This window comes from Cryptotermes secundus, unplaced genomic scaffold, assembly GCF_002891405.2.
Source record: "Cryptotermes secundus unplaced genomic scaffold, Csec_1.0 scaffold13, whole genome shotgun sequence".
NCBI lineage: Eukaryota > Metazoa > Arthropoda > Insecta > Blattodea > Kalotermitidae > Cryptotermes > Cryptotermes secundus.
In genome coordinates, this window is record NW_019734350.1 from 1,412,259 (window position 1) to 1,437,456 (window position 25,198).

General features: G+C 42.8%; 1 protein-coding gene across 1 annotated transcript in view; it reads right to left on the reverse strand.

The window, feature by feature from the left end:
- Nucleotides 1-25,198, reverse strand: part of LOC111868746 (somatomedin-B and thrombospondin type-1 domain-containing protein) — a 200,146-nt gene that overhangs the window by 51,277 nt on the left and 123,671 nt on the right. The window contains exon 2 of the mRNA XM_023859683.2: nucleotides 6,065-6,256. Within this exon, the coding sequence (XP_023715451.1) occupies nucleotides 6,065-6,256 (192 nt within the window). The remainder of the gene's footprint in view (nucleotides 1-6,064; nucleotides 6,257-25,198) is intronic.

Here is a 25,198-nt window from a genome sequence, read left to right on the forward strand (position 1 = left end):
TTGTTCTGATTTACGAATCGGTCACTTCTTCGGCTTCCGCTGTCCGCTGGTTAACACTTCACAGCTAACGCTCAACTTCTGAATTCCCTTACGACTGCACCATTGAACTCTCTTACGAATGAATAAATGAATTCGCGAATGAATTATCTTTTATAATTCAATGCAGATCTAACAGTTAATCAGTTGTTCTGTGTTTATCCGTTGCTACGAAACGCGTTTCACTCTTGCAATAACGATCCGGCTCTCACGCGTTTACAACTTTTAGTTTTCGTATCCATGAAAACTTGCTCCGTAACTAACCAGATGGTTTCCAAGAATCAATCTCTCCGTGGCAACGCGCTTACCAGCTCGTTTCCGAGAAGTGGCCCAGCTTACATTATTATTATTATTAACATAATTCTTTATTTTGTTTTAATTTTTATTTAATTCTTAGGCTAGTTTCCATTTTTGTATATTCGTGCATTTGCAGTGCTTGCGTCCTATAGGCTAAATGCTGCTATCACTCAAGTAAAGGGAACCGAATTATAGGCTTATGTCAGGATGGGCAGATCAGACCAGAAAGACCGCCTATCGTCATTTCCAGTAAATACCAGGGCATTTCGCTAGAGGTAAGACGGCCACAACTTGAAATATACTGCTCATTTCTAATATAGTGCGAACATAATAATACTCGAAGCTTTACTTCAAAAGCATCACATATTTTATGGCGTGTTGTTTAATGGTACGGACTTTATTAACAATATTAATTATAATGTTATTGTTCCACTGATTAAGTGCTCTGGTCTATTCTGACTGAGAGTTGCACTGACTTGCACTTGCGAACTTTTTACACGCTGTATGACTCGCGTTTTTGGCTGGATTCTCACACAGTGGAACATCACTTTACAATACAGGATAACACAGAAGATCTTTGGACAAATATTCATCATTCTAAGAGATGTTTTTCACATCTTTTAAGATGAAAAAATCCCAACATAACGTACATTTTAAGCCAGGAAAGAGTTTACCATTTCTTCCCGCAGAGGCAGACGTTTCGATCTGACGCTCTGGTGCAAACGGTGCGGTGAGAACCGGCAGGAGAACTGAAGAAGAGCAGCAATGAAGCAACAGGTCTCCAAATTCGGTAGAATTTTATTTGCGTCAAACTGTGAAATATGGAAGAAGGGTAAAGGAGACGAAACACAGACCCAAACGATCAGACACGATCCTTAGCCGAGACGGAGTCTGCAGACCTCAATATCAGCGCAGTATCAGATGAATTGCAGCGTTTTCAATATTCAACTCAGAGAAGCAGCAGATAATGGAGTGTAAAATCTGTATTCTTGACCTCGGCACTACATGGAGGGCAGTGGTCAGTTTCACGCCCCAGGCGTTTTACCCTGCAGAAAGAGCCCTGGCATCCACGGGATATGAGTTTTGGTTGACCTCAGAACCGGTCTTGACGACGTGAAGAGAATTAAATCCTTGTCCCTACCGGGACTCGAACTCCAATCTCTCGGTCGTCCACCCTGAAACCAGTCGCTATTCAGCCACCCTGAGTAACTCAAGGTACTTAACCTTAACTAAAGACTTTCCCTTAGACTAGTTCAGGCATGTCCAAAGCGTCGATCGCGGGACGATTTTTCGTCGATCTCATAGGCCTATAAGGAAATTATACGTGAAAGCATGTAAATTCACTTGTAATATAATATTATTTTATTCAGATTTTGATGGGAAAATACGTATTAGTCATTCCTATTTTTCTGTTCTTATGTAGCTTACATGAAAATTGCTTTACACATGTGTTAAGTGAACTGTGGGGAAGTCCCTACTCTATCCTTATCACGTGAACTCTTTTTCATCACTCGTCGTTCGCCGCGTGTGTTCTGATGCAAGAGTGATCGACAGAACGTGTGATTCCCTGGAAATGATATGTGGAAACATAACTCAGCCGTTGTTGAAAGATGTTTCCAATTGTGTTGCTTTCTCCCTCCAACTGGATGAATCTACAGACATCAGAGACAGCCCAGTTACTAGTTGCTTTTACAGCAAATATCATGTGTCGTGTTATTTTTACCAATATTTTTGCTTAAAGCGAGGTACGACGATAGGAGGGGGTGGTAGATCACCGGCAGTTTTGACATTAAAAAGTCGATCACAACCTGTTTGAAGTTGGACATGCCTGGACTAGTTCATAGTTTAAAAGGTAAAGTTGTCCCTGTCCTTAACTAATTAAACAATACACCATGAAGGCGTATGGGGGAGTGGGTGTATAGGTTCACATTTTCTTGACATCGGCACTAGTTGGGGGTGAGTGGTCAGCTTCACGCCCTGGGAAAGAGCCCCCGGTATCCATTGGATAGGTTGGAAGGGCCCCAGAGCCGGTCTGGACGACGTGGAGCCCGTAGCTAGTCGCTATATTGACTACACTATCCCGGCTCACAAGTCATAGTATAACAATTATTAATTGTTGTATCTCGGTTTCTGAAGTCGGATAATTAAGATATTCAGCGAGTGGCTCTCTGATTTAGAATGACTCAACTGACTGAAAATTCGAATGAGGTTCGTGCGTGAATGCTTGTTCGTGATGTTTTTCTTCGAAGACTTTCAACTGTTTCGAGTCAGAAGTCTGAATACCCCACAACAATTCAAGCCATCTGTGAGGTCATGGAGCGACCACCCTTGCTTGTTCCCCTGCAGTGACAAATTGCTGACAAACTGTCAACCCCCGGAGTTTGCACGCGATGCCTTTAGACCTTTAAGAACATAACATATGCTCGCTTTGTTTGGCTCTCGAACTGAGGCTTGTAGCTTAAAAGATACACTTTCGGAGACTTTCTTATCCGAAACAAGCAACGACTCCTGCCGAATAAACACGAGCTCCTCTCTCAAGAATAAGATCTGTCAGCCTGGTAACAATGCCTGTTCAGTGGGTCGCACTCCAGGATTCAAAGTCAGGTCTTTTCCTGTTACAGATTCATGCCTAACAAACCAGTTTTTTTTTTTGTTTCTTAAAGTGAGATGAGACTCAGTCCATTTGCTACGTCGAACACCGACTGGCCTATTGAACCAGCCCCGGACGATAGATTGAGTGTGGAGCAATCGGTGGAATGGAAACTGGTAGAGGAAATCGAAGTATTCTGAGAAAACCTGCTCCAATGCCACTATGTCTACCACAAATCCCACATGACCTGACCTGGGCTCGAACTTAGGTCGCTGCGGTGCGAAGTCGACGATTAACCGCCTGAGCTATGGCGCGGCCGCAGTAAAGCAGCTGACTAATGGTCATCATGGAGCAGTACTCTTCTTGAGAATTTCGTAGCTGTTCAAGATTCGCAAAGTGCTCTGGAACCCTAAGCTGCTTAACGTATGCTCAGCAGCACGACAGGAGTCCCTGTCTTTAGCCCACATCCCCCCACGCTTCTTTCTTACGATCCATTTTAGAATTATCCTCCCATATACGACTGTGGCTTCCAAGTGGAGCCTTCACCTCAGATTTTCCGACCACACATTTTTATGCATTTATATTCAGTTGAAGATATTGTTCATAAAGTGTCACTAATATTTGTTTCGAGTTATTTTTATAATAAATATATTAAGTGGATAATATTTAAATATTCGGACAGCAGGAAATTTTAACGATCAAATGACCAATCAGTGCAAATTAAAAGTGAAAAGGATGACACTCTGCACAAGCGTGTATATGATAAAATGGGTTGGACATATAGCACGCATGGAAGAGCCGAAAAGTCCACACCTTGTCGGAAAAATTGAAGGGGAAAGACCATCTCGGATTCCCAACAGCGATTACCGTACCGCCTAATAACATTAATCTATATATTAAAAGAGTTAAGGAGTGACGGTTGAGCACGGCAACAAATCTGGGAATGCATAAAAGCGGTGAGTATCTTGAGGTGGAAAGAAGTTTTTCCCGCTATAAGGACATCTTACGAGACAATAGGAGGCGACTAACTACGGAAAACCTAAAACATTTAGTAATTGTGAACTGCAACAGAAGAGAAGTTGAAAGTTCGGAGAGCTAAATGTGAGTACCATTGGTTTTTTAAATTTGTAATGAAATATGTTGGCTTTCTTCCATGATTTATATTTAAGTATAGCTTTTTATTTCAAGTGAATCATTCAGTGATTACATAAAATGAACTTACATATTTATTTGTTTTTCTTAAAATAATGTAAAATCAATTTTAATATTTGGTATAAATTTTTATGTGCATGTTTTAGTGCATATTTCGGAAGTTTTTCATGCATACATATTTAAGAGATTATTAGGGCATAAGAATCCGGTCCCTAGTTATAAAGAATATCCTCAGATCGGTTGTCGTATTGCTTTACATACGAGTAAGCCTGATTCTGTCAACGCATTTGTGGTACGTATATGTATGTATAGGATGAACAATGTTTCATTTGCTTTGGCTGTCCCACTGTTGGTGCAAACCCGCAAAGGAAACACAGGCCAGGCGTGTCTCTAAGACAAATGATGTACTGCACCTGTTGCGCCGAGTTCTTTAGCACGTGTGTTATTTTACAGCAAGAACATTCCTACATTTCATTGTTGTCTATCCTTTACAACTGCCTATTTTCGCTCCACTGTTTAAATACATCCTGCTATAAAAGCAGTAAAAACAACTTCAAAGAAGCTGCGGAAGCTATCGGCTACAGAGAAGTTTCACTCTCATGAAACAACTGTGCATCTAACCGCCTATTAATCAGTAACAGCGTAAACACCAAGCAGCTAAACAACTTTCCTACTTAACGGTCCCTTCTTAATAACGTCTTACAGTTCGCATGTAAGCAAAGCGTAATAAGAAAGAGGAGCGCTGCTGGTTTCGTCAGTAAGTGACTGACTGCAGCTGTGTTTCTCAATGTTATTATACCATCAGCACAGTATTTTATCAACCTGAAATTGCTGGCACACGTGGGTCTCAGAGGTGTGGGGCACCCCCACGTGAGAATGGAGTAGGATTTCGAAAAAGAAAAAATAGAAACACTCTCATTCAGCTACGTCATCATAAAAACATTACATCTGAAAGGTAGTGGGTTTCTCATGGAGCAGGGGTAGCTCACTGGGAATACCAACGGGCTAGTCTGGGCCGCCGAGGAATCAGGGTTCGATTCCCGGCAGGGCAAGAGGTATTTCTTTTCTCCAAAACATCCAGACCGACTCTGGGGCCCATTCAGCCTCCTATGCAATGGATATCGGGGGCTTATCCCCAAGGTAAATCGGCCCGGGCGTGAAGCTGACCGCTCACATCCATCTAGTGTAGATGTCAAGAATGGTGGAACTATACCTCCATTTCCCATATGTCTTCATGACGCATCGCTTGATTAACTAAAGCACAGGGACAAATTTAATTTTATCTCCAGGTTCGTGTTGTTAAAGGACGATAATCGGAGATGATATAGATTGAAAGGTATCTATTCACTTGAGATTTTTAACAATTTTCATGAAAAGTAGATACCAAAGAGTTTCGACCATGGTATATAACACTCAAAATTCATGGTGATTTGGACTTTGTCAATCGTCTGGTATTCAAGAAACTGGAAAAGGCAACGCTTCGGAAATTGGATCTCTTTCCGTCCTCAGATGAGGGGGAAGACACCTACTCAGGTCCCTTAGAAAGAGCTAACCTCGATCACTGGACAACCCCTGTCAGATTCAATACAGCTATTCAATTACCTAATGAAGACTGACTTGGAGCTTGCCAGCCATTACAGAGTATGTACTGAATGTTTTTGTTCAGGTAGTAGTTGCTGATTCAAGCTGCTGCTTCTCTTTAATGGTCCCAATTTCTTGCACTTCTCACAGCTCTCAAGATTAGAGCCTTGTACTGTATACACAGTTCTGACTGGGAGGTATCTTAGAAAGAATTCAGTTGGAGATGAGAGGGTAATATGAAGTCAGGACTGAGGGCAGAAGGGGGATAGGACTGCACCTGGAGTGTGTATAATTGTGGCTTTCTATTTAGAGATATTGAACTTTCGGGGTTTGCTGTCATACATCGCACCGAGGTTCACTTTACGTGCTTGGTGTGCAAATATACAGAATCTAACAACAAACGCTTACCTTTGATGGCGCTTCGAGGATTGTGTGGGCATTGGGTACCCTGGCAGCCTCTCTTCTGGATCAGTGATGGGCAATGTTTGCCCCCATTTTCTGGCTGCTTTTCTACGGTTCTCGACCGGGTCATCATGCCAGTACCACACTCCACATCACACTCTGACCAGGGTCCCCAGGCAGACACCGCGCAGTCAACCACTGCAGACACAAAGCAGGAAACAGCAATCAGCACATAGTCCTAGTCTGTAAAACGTTTCTATGCGTTTCCCATCCAGGCACACTCATTTTATTTTGTACTCTTAAAGCACCCGAGGATAAAATCAAGACAGAGATTTCAAAATAAGCGTAAAGCTTCCCTACAGCTATATAAAAACAATATTGTCCCTGTGCTTAACTAATTAAGCACTACGTCATGCAGGTGTAGGGAGGAGTGGATGTATAAATCCACGTTTCCTTGATCTTGGCACTAGCTGGAGGTGAGTGGTCAGCTTTACGTCTCGACCACTTTACCGCCGTTGGTGAATAATGAACTGAAGATAATTTAGAAGCAAGCAACTGTGTCCTAATCGAGGTACTAGTAGGCATTTGTCTGGAGGGACTTAGGAAAACCATAGAAAACTTTAGGATAATCGATGTCGCGGTTGAAATTCGAAAACGGCACCTCCAAAATACTATTCTACAGAGTTTCCGCTGCACCAATCTGCTCGGTTTAAGTCTGAGTTGTATACATCAACTAGTGTTCTAGCCCTTTCTGGGGGAGAAGCACAGTACCTAGTCTCCACATCAATGAGTGCTCGCAAGTGCATTTTCAGAATGCCTGTTTATTTTCCAGTTCCACTTTCATTTAATTTTATATTCAAGTTCATTCAAATAAAATGAAGAAATGCGGTCTTGTGGTTGGTAATAACTTGTGTCACAATAACAAGCTTTAATTTATATGTAAATATGTGTTCTACAATACGAAATTCAATAGGGACCAAAACACCATCCACGACAAACAACAATAACAACAAAAAATGACACGGGTTACTGGCAACATGTACAAACTAGATAAACAAGGTAGAAACATGACCTCATAGGCTCACTATTTGTACACTCTTTACTATATACACTCTCGTTTGTCTCCCACTGCACACTTCACGCCCACACGTATTAACACTGGACAGTTCGTTGCTATAGTAACTGACTACGGTAATGATACACGTGAAGCTTACAAAACTCCTTTATAAGAATATTTCTTTTGGGCAGGGGTAAAAGCTAAAAGCTATTCCTGTAACAGGCCGTGAAGGCCCGTACGATTGTGAGTCGTCGAGGCTCCCACATTAACTAGACAAACGGCTCACAGATGGCGGTAAGTTTGTCAGCTTTACGCGCTCACCGTCCTTTACCCGCAGGAAGATTCCTGGCACTCATTTCTGTTAGAGGCTGAGTCGACCCCAGGGCAATAGTGCGGCTGGAAGCATTAGGCTTTCACATTGAAACAACAGGCCGCCGAAACAAAAACAAGGACGGCCGAAATATATACTGTTCGGACAATTGGACGACGCCCTAGAGAGGTGTAGGAAATGTACAAAATTTAAGAAGAATAATTAAAATTTAAAAAATTTTAAATTTAAATTGAATTTTAAAAATAGAAATTGAGTCACAGTACATGGTGGACTGACTAATGTTAGCTACATCGTAACTACAACATTAATGTGGAACAGTGCAGTTACACGTGAAACGTATGACCGATATTCAATGCAGGTAACAGTTTTGGCGAATTGAAGTACCTGATGAAAGAGTGAAAATTCTAAGGAATAAAGTGGTTGCATTGTTGACGGAACTGTAATAAAAATATTCTATGTGAATGTTATAGAAACACAACAGGATGCTTAAATACAATATTGTAAATTGAAAAAGTCTACCTCATTGGGGCTCGAACCCGCGAACTTTCGGCTTGTAACAGGGGTGGAAAATTTATTTGGTACGGCGAGTTGCGATGTAGAAAACTTTGAAATATTCGTGTGGAATTCGGTTCATTCGAAAGGGGCTGGAACGCAAGCCGTAGAACTCTTGGGCTCACTTCTGTGTGTGTGTTGCTCTAGCTAAGTAATGGCTTTGTTCGTGTCTGAACACAGACTTGCGCCTCATTAAAGCACGCATTGAAATACTGAACGAAGCCAATTGAGTGCAGGCCGCTGTTGATAGGGGCCACTGAAGTAGACAGCTGCAGCAGAGTCGTTTGGAATGTGACATTGCAATTGCAATAACGCATTCATTTCAAGAGACAAATCAGTGTCGTGTTATTACGATGAAAGAAGAAAAGTGTGGCACTGAAATACAATGCATCTAAATCTAAATTCACAAAATTAGACAACATATAATAATAATAATAATAATAATTAAATTAAATTCGTATTTATTTACATGCAAACTGAAGAGCCCACGGTCAACTGCAAAGTGAACACGAACAAAAAAGAAAGAAAAAAAAACACACAGAAACAAAATACAAAAAAAGAAAATCTATAGGCTACACTATTATAATATATTAACCTTGCGACGAGCTGATCACAACCTCGACACCAAAAGGTATAAGAGGAACGGATTAAATAAGTAATATATTAACATTTATTATTATTATTGGGGACACGCGACAGCGTAGTTGGTTGAGGCACTGTGTTATAAGCCGGAAGCTCGCGTGTTCGATTCTTGATGTCATTTGATTTTTCAATTGCCCTAATCCTTCCAGTAGCACTATGGCCCAGGGATCGACTCAACCTCTAACAGAAATATGTACCAGGAACATTTTTCGGGGGGGGGGGGGTAAAGGGAGACCGGCGCGTAAGGCTGACGACCTCACCGTCATCTGTGAGCCGACTGTACAAAATGTGGGAGCCTTGTCGTCTGAAAACCCCATGAGCCTCCACGGCCTGTTACAGGGATAAATTTACTTATTATTATTATTATTATTATTATTATTATTGTTATTGTTATTGTACGGACAAATAGTTAAGCAATCTCAACAGAATGGATAGTGACACTCCCACAGCTTCTGTTTATGTGCGTAGAAGCTTAAGTATGTTGAGCACATAAGAGATGGCCACGAAGCCGGAACAGGCATGGGCCTAACACGTGATGAGCAACAGCAGTTGCGCAAGAAGGCAGCTGTGGCAGTACCCACTACTAATAATTAAAGTAAATGCAGAAGTACGTGTTGGTCGGAAGGAACAGGAAAAGGAAGAGAATCATGATGATGTACTTTCTAGTGTTTGTAAGCTTCAACCAAAGAATACCGACACAAAAGAGGTACTGACCTTCCTGTTCTCTGAACTAACAAGAGTCACTTATAATGTGGCACATACATGGTACTTTCAAGCATAAGAGATAGACGCTGTCAATATCTGGGTAAATGGCCTTCTTGAACACAAAGCAGCAAGGCCGTGGCTGTGACTAGGAGAGGAGAACAAGAGTGACATATGGGACCGCTTATTTCTCCTTATATTATGTAGCTGCAAGAATTTTAAACAGATTCTAAAGGGTTCTGACGATGGTGGATAATACACAGAATTACTGAGTTTTTGGAATTTTTTTCCATCGTCCGGAATTCTATGAAATAGAAAACACGACGTTTCGGGAACTGGATCTGTTTACGTCTTCAGGTGAGGATGGAAGACACCTATTCAGTTGGGCCCCTTATAAAGAGCTGATCTCAATCACTGGACAACTCCTGTCAGATTTACCCAGCTATTTCAATTTTAAAGTATAAAATTTTGTGATACATTTCTGTCACTAGTACGGATGCTGACTGTATTAAATTTTAATGACGTAACATAAAAGTTTCGTGTCGTCATATTCTTAATTAACATATAAAATATGTTGTAAATAATTTGTAAGTGTTTCTTAACGAGATTTAAGAAGCACATATATAAGACTGCAGACTCGTGAAACTGGCATTTTTCTTTCAGAAAAAAGCTTAGAATGAGTGGAGGTTTACTTTCCGTCTCCTATACGTCTTCGTGTATAGGCACAGAGATATCGTTCACATTTAGTTGAGAAAAGATATCATGGAAATCACATACATTGAGGATCTTTACGTGAAATGTAGCTTAGATCAGCGGTTCGCAATCTTCTGTAATTCATGGACAGATTAGGCCTAAAGTATCAATATGTGTTTTCAAGGCCCGGTGCAACCCGCCTCGCGCTATGCAGTGCAAATAATAATTAGTTACAAATAACTATGAATATCCGGTCTAAACACGTTTATTTTTCCTTGGCACTACAGCCCCAGTGGGCCTAGGCCAACCTCCATGAACTTCCTAAACACGTTTATGTAACTATTGTTTTTTTATTGCTAGAGGGGTGGGACTAAGTTCTTTGTACTGCGGCCACTTCTGGCCTTTTGTAACAGCCCCAGATGATAGGTGAGGGTGATTGTGGAGCAATTGCTGGAATGAAGATTGGCAGGGGAAACCGAAGTACTCGGAGAAAACCTGTCCCAGCGCCACTTTGTCCACCACAAATCCCAGTTGACCAGACCCGGGATCGAACCCGGGCCGCCGCGGTGGGAAGCCAGCGACTAACCGCTTGAGCTATGGCGCGGCCTTTATGTAGCTAACTACACGGAGATAAATCTTCGTTGCCGAAACAACAATCGCTCAGCTACTAAATGAATTCCCTGCTTTTTATGGAATTGAACGTTCATTTCCTTGTTCACACACTGGACGCTGTTCAGATAAATCCACTCCACATCCTCCCACGCCATTCCTTAAAGATTCCTACAAAATATGCCTGTTATCCTTTCATATAAGAAAAAAGGTCAATTTTCCCTGTGCTTAACTAATTAAGCACTGCGCCATGAAGACGTATGGGGGAGTGGATGTATAGACCCACACTATATTGACTTCGGCACTAGCTGGAGTTGAGTGGTTAGCGTCACGCCCCGACCGCTTTACCCCCGGGAAATAGCCCCCGGTACCCATTGTATAGGAGGTTCGGTGTAACTCAGACCCGGTCTGGACGATTGGAGAAGTGAAAATTCTTGACCCTACCGGGACTCATACTCTCTATACCAGCTCTATCCTTTCATATATGATATCAAAAACGAAGAAATATCGTAATCAGTCAAACCGAACATTACAAATTAAAAATTAATCGCGAGGACATAAGAAATAATGTAAGAAATCTCAGGTCGGTAGACAGAAAAGAAAATAGTTGTAACTGAGTCAGCCTAGGCAGTGAGACGTGAGAAAGAAAATGGCAGTGCTCACCACAAACAGTGTGGTCGCTGAAAGGACTATATAGGTCAAGTAAGGTAATGTTGTCCCTGTGCCTAATTAGTTAAGCACTACGTCATTAAGATGAATGAGGTCGTGGAGGTAAAGACACTAACGCAAGAAGCATGTTTACAGCTGTGGTTAATTATGATGTAACGGCAAGTAGAAACTGAATACCGGTAGCAATTTCTTGCCAGCATAACCATCTTGGGTACATTCTTTCCTCTGTCTGTTTCATTTCATGGTGTCGTAAATTCAGTTTCACACGTTAAATGTACATCTATGTTGTCTTGCTTTTTACAGTGGGGGAGCTGTATACATTTCCGAACATCCTGTAGATGTCTCCTCCGCGTGGTAACTAACGCCATGTTTACAAAGCATTTCTTCTGTTGTTAAGTGGCCTCCTTTCTGACACGACTATTAATACGTACTACCTCACGAGTCTCACAGTACCCTGCTCAGAAAGAGAGGTTCTATTCAAATTCTTCTATATACACGGCTTTAAATGTCACTTTTCATTCCAGGAAAGATTCCAAGAACAAGAAAGTGGGCTGTCATTTCTACCTTGAAGATGAAGGAAGGTTTGGCCGGAACGTCAGAAACTCCTTATATTTCTAAACCACACTAAATATACGAGACAAATAAAAGTAAAGTTGTCCCTGTGTCTAAGGATCATGCGATGATATGTGAGGGAACTTGTGTAATGCTCCGAACACTAGTGCTGACAGCTTCACGCTCCGGCGCAACCCCAAGTTAAACCGCTCTTAACTTCTTTCGAATGTAATGTTGTTGCCAAATGGGTAGATGGAAAAATGATGCTCAAATTGGCCTGAAAGGAGCAGAGTGGTAGGTTGCGGCGGGCTGGATTAATCTGTCTTACCTCAGGACCAGTGGGAGGCTCTGTGAACACAGAAAAGAATTTTAGTGTTTTACAAAAGGCAAAGAACTTCTTGAATAGCAGAGCTACTACTACCTCCTCAAGATGAACTTTGCTCAGTGGGCTCAGTACCCAAATAGTTCAACTTTGCTACATTTTCACAGGACTTATTAAAGTCTATAATAGCTCAGTCGGTAAAGCGCTGGGCTACGGGCTGGGTTCGTTTCCCGTTAGAGGCAAGAGTTTTTTCTCCATTTCATTGCGTTCAGACAGGCTCTGGGGCCAACTCAACTTCCTACACAATGGGTCCTGCTGGCTCTTTCCCTTGAGGCAAAGCGTCCGGGGCTTGAAGCTGACGGTTATTTCCACCTAATACCGAGGCCAAGAATGGAGGAGCAATGCTTCTATTCCCGCACATGTCTTCAGGACGTAGTGCCTAATTAGTAGGGCACACAGATAACTTCATCTTTTATTATGATTTTGTATTTGCATTCTTGTGACGATACACGTACTTAGAGGAGCATGCAGGAATGTGCAGTAACCAATACAAGAGGAAATGAACTAACTTTGCTGCCGTAGACTTGACCGCACTGATATTTCCGACTGTTTCGTGTGCGTGACGAGCTCTGGGGGCGCGCCTTACCCTGCTTCGCATAAACCGCCTTATATCACTGGGCCATGCAGTCACACCGAATCAAATGGAGTGCAGGGAAATAAGATCAATTTGGGGTAAGAAATTTTCGTGGCCGAATAAAATTCATGCGTGGCAGTACTGACCTCGGTTACACTACTAAACAATCGAAAAAAGACGGCACAGTCCAGGAATAGGTTCTGGGGTATCAAACTGAACGGCTAACGAAGGCACAGACCAATTAAATTGTGCAGAATCCGTGCTCGGAAACCAATAGCAGCTTTCGAAGTTCCAATACTGTTCCTGCAAATAGAATGTAATACAATCCACGCCTTCGTACTCATTTTTTCCAAGGTAAAGGTAAAGATGCATGCACTGCCTTCGTTCGCTTGGAAGCCGGGATCGTTGGTTCGAATCCCACTCAGGGCATGAATGTTTAGTTTGTGTGTGTGCTTTTTTCTGTGTTTGTGTACAGGTATAGGCCTTGCAACGAGCTCATCACCCGCCCAAGGAGTCCTACCGAATGTGTAAGATCTAGAAAAACCGAAGTGAACGGAGAAGTTCATGGAGGTAGGCCTAGGCCCACTGGGGCTGTAGTGCCAAGGAGAAAAAAAAAAGGTAAAGATATCAAAGATGTCCCTGTGAGTAACTAATTAAGCGCTACGCCATGAAGATGTATGGGGGAGTGGTCAGCTTCACGCCCCTGCCTCTTTACCCTGATACCCATTGGATAGGAGGCTGGATGGACCCCACAGCCGGTCTGGACGACATGGAGAAGTGGAAATTCTTGTCCAGCACTCGAACTCCGACCCCTTGTCGTCCAGCCCGTAGCCAGTTGCTATACCGACTGAGCTATCCCGGCTCTTCATAAGTAATTTTAATACTGTCCTCCTACTTACGCCTAGATTTGTGAGTTGCTCCTTCCCTTGAGATTTTCCAACTAATGACATTTCGTGAAGAGTGAAAACTACGAAACTCCACATTAAGAAATTCTTCCAGCCTCTTTTCACCGTCAGTCGTTTATGTTCAAATATTCTTCTCAGAGTTCTACTCTCAAACAAGCTCAACCTATTTTCTGCCCTTCGGGAGAAAGAGTAAGTTTCGCATAGGTATAACACACGTAATCTTGCACATTCCATAAAAGCAACATGAGAAAAGAAATAAATATTTCCACAATTAAAGAACTGTTCAAAGGAGCAGGTGCCCCAAGTCTCTTTATGAAAGAACTTTCTCCATTGTAAATTAAAAAGTTCCTGAAAGTTTCCAAATACTGATATAGAGTTGACTAAGGAAAACTTCCAATGAGATTTCTGAAATCCCATTATAATGGGGTATTTGGTTAGTCTGAAGTTAGGTTCAATAGCGCTCAGTATTCTTTGTCAGAAAAGCGACCGTGTTGCTGCTGCCTGAACACGAATGCCAGTCATTGTGAACTTACACGAAGTTTTGGATTTGTTTCATTGAAGGGAGAAGAAGTGTATCGTATTGCCCTGGGGACAGAACGATATAATTCGTATATGATACATCCATCAAAATTGAACTGCAAAATACAACTGAACTCATTTAGATACCGTATTTACGCATGTATACGCCGCAGCACAGTTTTTAGACAGAAATTATAGAAAAAATAATTTTCTTGGAATATTATTTCAGGAGTATTACACCATGTATTACTAATTATGAATATAATTTTTTTTTAAATGAAGTGTGATTTCGAATATTTCGAATATAAGCCGCACCCCAGTTTTCCTCTTGAATTTTTGGCAAAAAATGTGCGGCCTATACATGCGTAAATACGGTAATTGTTCTACTTGTCTTAAATGCAGAACTATGTAAATTGAATAATGATAATGATTATAACGATGGGAATAAGATCCCTTGAACAATAATATTAAGTGAGAATACATCTACAAAGTTAAGAAGTACGCTCTATCTGGAGAATGTAGAGAGACTGGATTATACAAGGAGAAAGAAATCCATGAGTGCAAACCAGACTAACTCTGTCGAAAACCACTGAAGTTGAAAACATTTACGGATAAAACTGAATTCATATGAGGCTGTTCAAATGAAACCCATCCACGGGAGGAACTGAAGGACAGCTAAGGCCTAAGCCGCGTTACAGCTGCGCTAACCTTCTAGGTTTCCAAGGCAGGAGAAGGAATTCCTTTACTTGGAGGCATGCCACGTATTTTGGTACGCAATTAAAAAAGATAAAAAGGAAAAGCTATCCCTGTAACAGACCATAATATTATGAGTCGTCGAGGCTCCCACATTTTCCAGACAATCGGCTCACAGATGGCGGTAAAGTTGTCTGCCTTACGCGCCAGCAGTCCTTTACCCCACAGGAAGATTCCTGATACTCATTTCTGTTAGAGGCCGAGTTGACCACAGGGCCATAGTGCAGCTGGAAGGACTAGGTAAATTGAAGAAAATAAAATAAAATGGCATCATCGGGACTCGAACGCGCGACCTTCCGGCTCGTAGCATACATCCTCAACCAACCAACCAACCAACCACGCTACCGCGTGCCCCCGGTAGGCAAGTAAAGATGTAAAGAAAATTCAAGCAAATAAGATGCGAGTATATAGGTATATGGAGAAGATCAGTTGGACCGATTATGTGAGAAATGAAGAAGTGTTAATTAGAGTCAGTGAGCAGAGGAATATCCTACACGATATAAGAAAACGGAAGGCTAATTGGATTGGTCATATCTTACGTGGTAACTGCCTTCTAAAAGAAGTTATCGAAGGAAAGATAGAGGGGCGGATAGAAGTGACAAGAAGACGAGGAAGAAGACGTAATAAGATGCTGGATGACCTTGGGGACAGAAGAGGATACTGTCATTTGAAGGAGAAAGCTCTAGATCGCATTAAATGGAGGAATTGTTTTGGAAGAGACTGTGGACCTGTCGTCTTGACAGATTACTGATGATGATGATGATATAGGTATAAGATCTTACATCAGCTAAATAACCATTTCAGCTAGTACCCAGACGGCAAGCATTTGTGTCTGACTTTACTGTGATATTATAAAAAATTGCTATAGCCTTTCTTCGGTCACTTCGATTATTAAAATTTTTGTATAACGCAAGGCAAAATAGGGGCAGGTGTTTGTCACTGGCATACTTAGTTATGCATGGTGACGTACTGGTGGGTATACATAGCGGTGCCTCCTAGTAGTATAAGGAGCGCTTTCTATAGAAAGTTTAAAATGTAAGAGTAATAAAACCAGAGTAGAGAGAACAGATATCTGAGCCGAGGAAAACATTCCTCATGCTTTTTATTTCCTCCCGCTATGAAGCCCCGCATTATACAGCCTACCACGTGGAATGAATATGAGAACATAACAATGCTTAAATTAATTCACGTTCAACAGTAATTCCTTCCAAAGCCATTAACCTTCGGGTATCAAATAACTTATTTGGACGTATATATTACCTCGTGTCACACACTCTGACCCCGCATGTAGAACCCATGGGGCGCTATAGTAATGAACATAACGTCATAGAGACGATGAAATTTTGAAAGTTATACTGGCTTTCTGAACCACGGATAATTCAAGGCCAAGTAGAGCCCCAAGTAATTATATGGGTATATTGATAGTCACAGTATTCTTTTTCACTGGCTGTACAGCCCCCTTGGACCCCGGCCTCTGATTTTCAGTTTCCTGATCATTTTACACACGGTAGGACTCCTTGGATGAGTGATCAGCTTGTCACAAGGCCTCTACCTAAACATAGGACAACACAAACACAGAATAAACCCACACACATACCAAACATGCATGCCTTGTGTTGGATTCGAAGCCATGAACCCGGCTTCCGAGCGAGCGAACACAGTTCACGCCTTCGACCGTTCGGCTACCGCGACCGGCGCTCCTATCATAGGAGTAGAAAAGATAAAAGGCTGATAAATGCTATCTTATGGAATGCGACACTGCGTGATCTGATGAAGTAATCAACGTTTTTGAAGAATATACTGCTCCAGTCTTCACAGCCGAAGATTAATCATTGCAAGCAGGCAGTCTCCGACCTTGAAAATTGGGGCGGTACTCTAACTAATTATCCCCTTTTTCGATAACAAATATGAAATAGGCTGAAGAAAGCAGTTTTCTGGGATTTGGCACCGTGTATCTGTGGTGTTAACCGACGTTTCGGAGGAATGTATCGCCTCCATCTTCAGGGTAGAAGAAAAAATATATAAGAAATCTGCAAGCAAAGATACGTTCCTCTGAAACGTCGGCTAACACCACAGATACATGGTGCCAAATCCCAGAAGACTGCTTTCTTCATAGTCACCGCCGTGAAAGCCTCAAATCTTACATGAAATAGGCTGTCCGTGACTAAATCCGGGCACGCTGATTATAAAATAGTCGAAATATTGCTACACGCACAACTGTTTTGTTATCCCCTATATTTTGTGTACGAGACACGTGAACATACATGTCACTTGTTATATTTAAATGTGGAATAGATGCTCACTGATGAAACCCGCATATTCAAACATTATGATTGAAATATTATAATTTTTTATTGCTAGTGGGGTGGAACTAAGTCCCTTGTACTGCGGACACTTCTGGCCTATTGTACCAGCCACAGATGATAGATGATGGTGATTGTGCAGCAATTGGCGGAATGAAGATTGGCAGGGGAAACCGAAGTACTCAGAAAAAACCTGCCCCAGCGCCACTTTGTCCACCACAAATCCCACTTGACCAGACCCGGGATCGAACGCGGGCCGCCGCGGTGGGAAGCCAGCGACTAACCGCTTGAGCTATGGCACGGCCTAAATATTATAATACAAAATACCCAACGGCTGGTTCGAATCCCGACAGGGGCAAAGTTTTTCTCTTCTCCTCAAAGTCTAAACTCGCTCTGGGACCCACACAGCCTCCTATCCAATAGGTACCAGGGGCTTTTTCACCAGGGTTAAAGTGGAAGGGGCGTGAAGCTGACCACTCACCTCCATCTAGTGCTAAGACCAAGAATGAGACCTGCATTTCTCCATCCGTTTTCATGGCATGGTGCTTAATTAATTAAGCACAGGGTAACGTCTTTACCTCGCTGGCTAACGTAATCGCTTAACTGGCCATGGATTCCCTGCATTTCATGGAACCCGAAGCTTCATGACGATACCATGTTTAAAAAAAGCCGGCTGCTGGTTTCGAGCCACGTATATGTATTTTCATAGTCTAACTCCTTTAGGTTCCGTTCTAATATTTTTCTTCCCCTTACTCCTATGTCTCCCGGCTGTTCACCCCCTTCAGGTTTTCGGGCTAAAGCACAGAACAAATTAAACATTTTACCCGTATTTCCATCTTTCGCCTTTCTTTTAATGCGACTGTAATACTGTATAACCCACAGAGACCATTTGTAATTCATTTTAAAACACCCTCACTTTGCCTGTCAGGCCTGACCCCGCTTGTTGCTCCTCAGGGGGCGCCAAGTCTGGACAATATAGGGGAACTGTTCAGTGGCGGATCTTCGGATCCGAGCTACAAGATTCTTTCGTCCCACAGAATGATAAACATGTCCATATTTCAGATTGTGGTCTTTTGTGTTGTGACACTTTGAGTCGTGTAGTAGGGCATCGATGTTTTGGAGGAAAACACTGTTTCCATCTTCAGGGTTTTCTTTATTGCTAGTGGGGTGGGACTAAGTCCCTTGTACTGCGGCCACTTCTGGCCTATTGTACCAGCCCCAGATGATAGGTGAGGGTGATTGTGGAGCAATTGGTGGAATGAAGATTGGCAGGGAAACCGAAGTACTCGGAGAAAACCTGCCCCAGTGCCACTTTGTCCACCACAAATCCCACTTAACCAGACCCGGGATCGAACCCGGGCCGCTACGGTGGGAATCCAGCGACTAACCGCTTGAGCTATGGCGCTATCGTCAGGGTTAGATGTTTCGGCCGAGGAATCGGTAGGGATATACAAGCAGGTTGTAGGGAGGGTGGCCACGAAGACACACTACAGGAGCAGGGGAATTCGAATCCGGTCCGGACCAATATCCACGGTGAATAGGATAAAGGCACTTTTCAGGACCACAAACTTCACACTTCAACATTGAAGTTGGAGGCAGAATGTTCCTCCTGAACTTATTCTCCGCCTAGAAGATTTAAATTTTAACAATCAGCCACGACATCTTCAGGCTTGCATCTCCATCAATAAACACCCAAGCAAATACAGAATCTGTATGAAGTCTTGGAAACAGAATTAAAAGCATCAGCAGTTTCGTAGGGTACTATTGCAGCACCCTTGTTATACGAACCTTCGCTCCCCTGCATTCTCCCGTATGCATTTCCAGCCCTACGTATTATCCTATTACTTCTAGTTTTGCTTGCAGACCCCTTTAACACCCTCATCGACTAACGCGTCGAAACCGATGTTTAACGAAGTCATCTAATAACACACACAAGTATTAAATCAGGGCGATCACAGTGGCCGCGCAGTCTAAGGCATGAACCATCTTCGTCTGCTCGAACACTGAGATCGTGGGTTCGAATCCCACTCGAGGCATGGATGTCTGTGTGTGTTTATTCTGTTTGTAGGTAGCGGCTTTGCGACCTGCTGATCCCTCGTCCAAGGAGTCTTACCGACTATGTGTACATTAAGAAACTGAAAAAATGGCCGAGGTCCAAAGGGCTGTACAGCCATAGAAAGAGAAAGTAATAAAGCAAACCGTCTCCTTTACCTAGTGCGCTTGTAACCGGCTGCATAACTTGATTTCATGAAATGCGTTACCTGAAGGCAATTCGTTGCTATGGAAACCCGAAACTGCGCAATGATAATAAATTTTAATGTTATAAAATTATTTATATATATACAAGGAGTTCTTTTTAGGAAAATGGAAAACAACAATGCGGCGAATGCGCAGAATAGTCTCATGATTGCCACTTGAAAATTACTGCAATTCGACATGTGGAACAGATAAAAACACAAGTAGCAGTTATAACTTACTCTTCCAAACTTCAAACTGCACCATACAAAGCTTCTTATGCCGTAGTTCCTGGTTAAGTACGAAGATAAAGCTGAAGTTGTACCCGTGCCCAAAAGCGACGCCATGAAGACTAATAGTATGTGCAGATATAGCTCCACGCCTTCTTACGCTCGGCAGCAGTCGAACGTTCGTGGTCAGCTTCACGGTTCTAGGGCGTTATCTCCTTTGTTCTCGTTGGGTAGGAGATTGGTTGAGCCCCACAACCGGTCTGGATCTGGTGGCGGGAAAAGACATATCTTTCTGCCGGGATTCTAACTCAAGTTTTCACCCTTTTTCCAATAATTATACTGGCTGAGCTTGTCCTTAATCACTTTATTTCAATCCATCTACTTTCTATAACACCAAAGATCACGTACATAGAATAATTTTATTAGTTATTTTCTGTGAGCATGTAACGGCCTCTAATTTTGAAGGAAGGTATCTTACTCGTGTGTAAACAGATTTTAAAACAAAGTGATGAGAAAAATTCTTGAGTCACAGAAGGAGGAAATTGAGAAATGTAGAATATGGCATGATAAGAAACTGAGATACATACACGTCACTTAGTGAAATATAGGGGGGCCATGTACGAAATAGGACTTGTAGAAAAGGTATGCATACAGAATTTTGGTGAGGAAACCCCTTGAAAAAAAAAGGTCGTTTGGAGGGCTGAGAAGAAGATGGGATATAAAATTAAGTTTCAAGATAGGAATTTAGAATGTGACAATAAGAGGCTGCTCTGGATTGTGTTCAATTGCGGGCTTAGATTTGTGCTATTAAAACTTCGGGGCCTACTGCCTGTGAGGGAATCTTGTAGTTCGTCAGCCAGTCAGTTGATACAGAAAGCGAAGTTTCGAACTGCAGTGAAGTGCCGACCGGGAGGCAGCTTCACCAGCTGAGACACAGTAGTTAAACGATTTCAAGCCATTTTTCTAACGGACTGGAAGCACAACAAACCAAAAAATCCGCCACTGTAATCTTGAAGTCACTTACAAGTGCTTCTCGGATGAAGCACCAAAGACCTGACAGCAGCACTTCTAACAATTGTCCTTTTCGTGAAGACGGAAAGCTTTGCATGCTGACCCCCCAGGCGTGGGTACTTGGGAACGAATTACGCCACTCTTCCTATTCTCAGTGCGTCATGTGACAGGGACTGTTTATGACCTCTACCCTTGCCGGGTCACGTTTTCCACGTTTTCTCGTTGGTTTGTCTCATGACTCTGCTGCATTTCAAGGGATGCTAAATCAACAGTCCTCTGGCCACATGCCACGTGCAGTATCATACACTTCCACAACATTGCCTCATATTAACCAAATGCTGATCTTCTCAGTCTACCTTCATTGTTTTTATTCATTGATTTTCTTCTTTCTTCCTCGCTATTTTTCCTTCAGCTCAATCTTTCGTTCTTCCCGCTTACTTCTGGAAGGACGAACTGTCTGAAGAGCGACACAGGCCTATAAGAATACTGCAAGATTCTTCCACATACACGGTATGATAAGACTTGATGACATTATCAGAATTATCAGTAGATATTTCATTAAGTTATTACATCATTTATTATCACATGTGTGCGCCCGAATAGCTCAGTCAGTACGGTGACTATACAGTGGGTTGGACGGCTGGAGTTAGGTTTTCAACAGAGTTATGAATTTTTTCTTTCCTCTGTTTCGTCTATGCCGCTTCAGGACCCCACTCAACTTCCTGTCCAGTGAATATCGGGGGCTTCTTCCCCAGGGACATAGAGGTTGAATGTGATGTGACCAGTCATCTGCAATTAGTGCCAAGGTTAACAATGAGTGGACCTACACCACGTATGTGTATGCGGCTTGGGAAATCAGCCCTGTAGTGACAGGAAACTTACAGTGGAAAAGCCTGCCTGATGTTCAGTAGCGGTCAGTAGGTTACTTGCCATCAGTGAGTGTCAGTTTTGCGGCGAGAATGTCACACTGCAATTTGTTATCATTGCCGGTGTGCAGATGCCAGTTTATTATCCGTGTGCAAACCGGCTATACACAAACCGACGGTACGCCTTGAAACTCGAGGTAAGGTAACGACATCCCTGTGCTTAAGTAAGTTAGCACCACGTGATAAAGACGTATGGGAGAGTGGAGTTATGGTCCACCATTCCTGATCTCGGCACTAGATGGAGGTGAGTGATCAGCTTCACCCCCTCGGTATCTACTAGATAGGAGGCGAGCTGGGTCCACAGCCAGTCTAGACGTTGTTGGATAGAGAAAAATGTCCTACCCTACCGGGAATCAAACCCCGACCGTCCAGCTAGTTGCCCATCGCTATACCGAGTGCGCTATTTTGTGACAATTAGACGATGTATATATATATTTCAGAGGAGTAAATAAAGTAAAGTAAAGCTATCCATATAAGAGGCCGTGAAGGCCCATAGGGTTGTGAGACGTTGAGGGTCCAACAGTATCTAGACAATCAGCTCAAAGATGGCGGTAAGGTCAGCCTTACGCGCCGGCCGCGCTTAACTTACCAGGAAAATTATTTAATTAATTCCTGGTACTCATTTCTGTTAGCGGCTGAGTCAACCCCAGGGCCTTAGTGCGGCCGGAAGGATTAGGTCAATTAAAAAATATCCAGTGACCTCATCGGGACGTGAACCCGCGACCTTCCGGCTTGTAACCTAGTGCCTCAACCAACTACGCTGCAAAAATGTGCTTGATTGAATGGCAACTGATATCGCTGCAGAAACTGTATTATCACACGTATTACAGTGATTCTCAGAAACGTAAATTTACATGTATTTCATAAACCTCAACACTGCGTGATAGAAAACAGGCAGATGGGAATATATAGAAGGAAGAGACAGGCAGTAACAGATTGCGTTGGGCGGGGATTTCATATGAAGTTTCGTAATTTGTAAGCCAAATATAGAATCATAACGACAAAGTTGCGAAGGACGAGATGCGGTACGACTGAGGGATCAGAAATATGTATACAAAATGTTAGATAGAAAATCCAAAGCGAAGAGGCCACTTGGGAGATTAAGAAACTGATCAGACGATAATGGATAGTAAGGAAACAGGACGATAGTGTGAAAAGGGATGAAGTGGCCCAAGATATGGTCCAGCGAACGTGGAAATGTAACTCCATGTTCCGTAGTGGTAGGGAAACTTCTTGACCTGCCTGATCAGCTCCGCAAGAGGGACAGTGCTGAACAGAATCAGATACTTGTAGGCCTATTTCTCGAATACAATGTCATTTTAATAAAACTAAACAGTTTTCTAGCCTGGGCCTGGAGTTGTTCTGTAGGCTCCCAGAGCCGTAAGACAGTAAAATATTGCCATGAGTCCCGCGGGTGTCGGAACCAAGAATGACTGTGCTGGCGAAGACCAGTAGCACTTCACTCCTCAACTTAAGAGGAGACAGGAGACCCCACTTCTGAACACTTACACATCTAGGAGAGAACAAAAATATTTGTCATAGACCTCGAAGAAAACTGAAGAGAAGAATGACTGTGTTGGCGAGGGCCAGTAGCAATTTTACCGACCGACCGGGGACTATATGTACATTTAGATTCTCCGATTTGTTTAACGACGCCTTATTTACTTAGGTTGTATAGCGTAGAGAGGCTGAGAAAGGCCACAAGGGATTTCAGTTCGAATACACGGCTTCTGAACCGAGAACTGTATGCGGCATTTTCTGCATACCAAGCGTACCGTTATTGGATTAACCTTCATACATCGCGATAATTACTGCAGTGTTTGTAGACGGCGATGTTTGTAACCAGAAACTTGGCTTGTAGAAATCTCTGGCGTTCAATATAACAGGCTGCCCCCACTTCCCGCCGCCCGCCTGACCGACCTGTCACACTTTATACGTGATTTGTGACTACACGGCTCTCATATTCACCCCCCAACACTCGATATGCCCCTAAAAAGGTTAAGTTGTTCCACGCCATGAAGAGCCATGGAGGAGTGGATATACAGATTCACCGACAGACCTCAGTGCATGGCTAAATTGTTCCCACGGCACATGAAAGGGACTGTGGAGGAGCTTAGGGAACGATAGCGAGAACGAATTCGCACAACGGAAACCACTTCATGAAGCAGGCCTTCTTGAGAAGATACAGAAACATCCGCTCGGCCTAATATGGAACCCGAAGGCCCATTATTGTGTTCGCAAGAGACCGCCACTGGACGTACTCTTGATCTCCATGAACCCAGTCCGTAAATTCATAAACTGTTTCCTTAAGATCCATTTGAATAATACACTTTCATCTGCGTGTAGGTCTTCTAAGAGGTTTCTTCACTTCAGGTTTTCCTACTAGAACTTTGTACTTGCTTTCGGTCACTCCAGTGCATGCTATTTGCATCGCCCATCTTATCTTCCTTGACCCGAAGATCCTAATATCGCACAGAAACTTTGTCAACTGTAACGGAACCAGCAGCACATTTAAGGCCTCAGTACCAAGGGACTCAGTCCCTCCTCTCGCGTAACTAACAGAAAGAACTTCAGGATGCAGATTCTTTTTTTTCCCCCTTGAAAAGTCTGCAGTCCGTTGGACGAAAAAGATATTCCTGACACTTTTGGAACCCCAAGGTTCATTGCCATGTTTAAGATAGGCCACTAACGGGAATTATCCCGAGTCAGGTCACATACCGTTCCTTCAGTTTCTCTATTTGCACTCGGAATTACTGAATTTTTGGTCTTTGTCCATCCTCCTGTATTCTTAAAATGGACAAGAGAACGCAGTGTTTCGGAAACTAGATCTGTTTCCATCCTCAGGTGAGAGGGAAGAAGACACTTGCTCTGTGGTTCCCTTAGAGAAAGCTAACCTCAATAACTGGACAGACTAGGCGTCTCCCCCTTCATCTGAGGAAGGATACAGATGCAGTTCCTGAAATGCATCCTCAAGTGTATTTTTTTTCGAGAATACCGGATGATGGATAAAGTCCCAAAACTCATTAATTCTGAATATATACACCATCGTCAGAAACTTTGAGAATCTATCTATATTTATGTTACTATGTAAAATACTAGGTCTTCCCTTTAGGGTGGCCAACTAAAACATATTTCTCATTTCTCTATGCGTACTGTGGGCTATACCTCCACTCCTCCATACGTTTTCATGGCGTAGTGCTCAATTAGTTAAGCACAGGCACAACCTTACCTTTAACTTATCTTACCTATACGTACTACATCTCCCATCCATTTTTTTTCTATGGCGCTACAGCCCCAATTTGGGCCTAGGCCTACCTCCATGAAACTCACCGTTTCACTTCGGTTTACTAGATCTTACACATACGGTAGGACTCCTTGGGCGAGTGATCAGCTCGTCGCAAGGCCTCTACCTGTACACAAACACAGAAAAAACGCACACAAACATCCACGCCCTGAGTGGGATTCGAACCCACGATCCCGGCTTCTGAGCGAGCG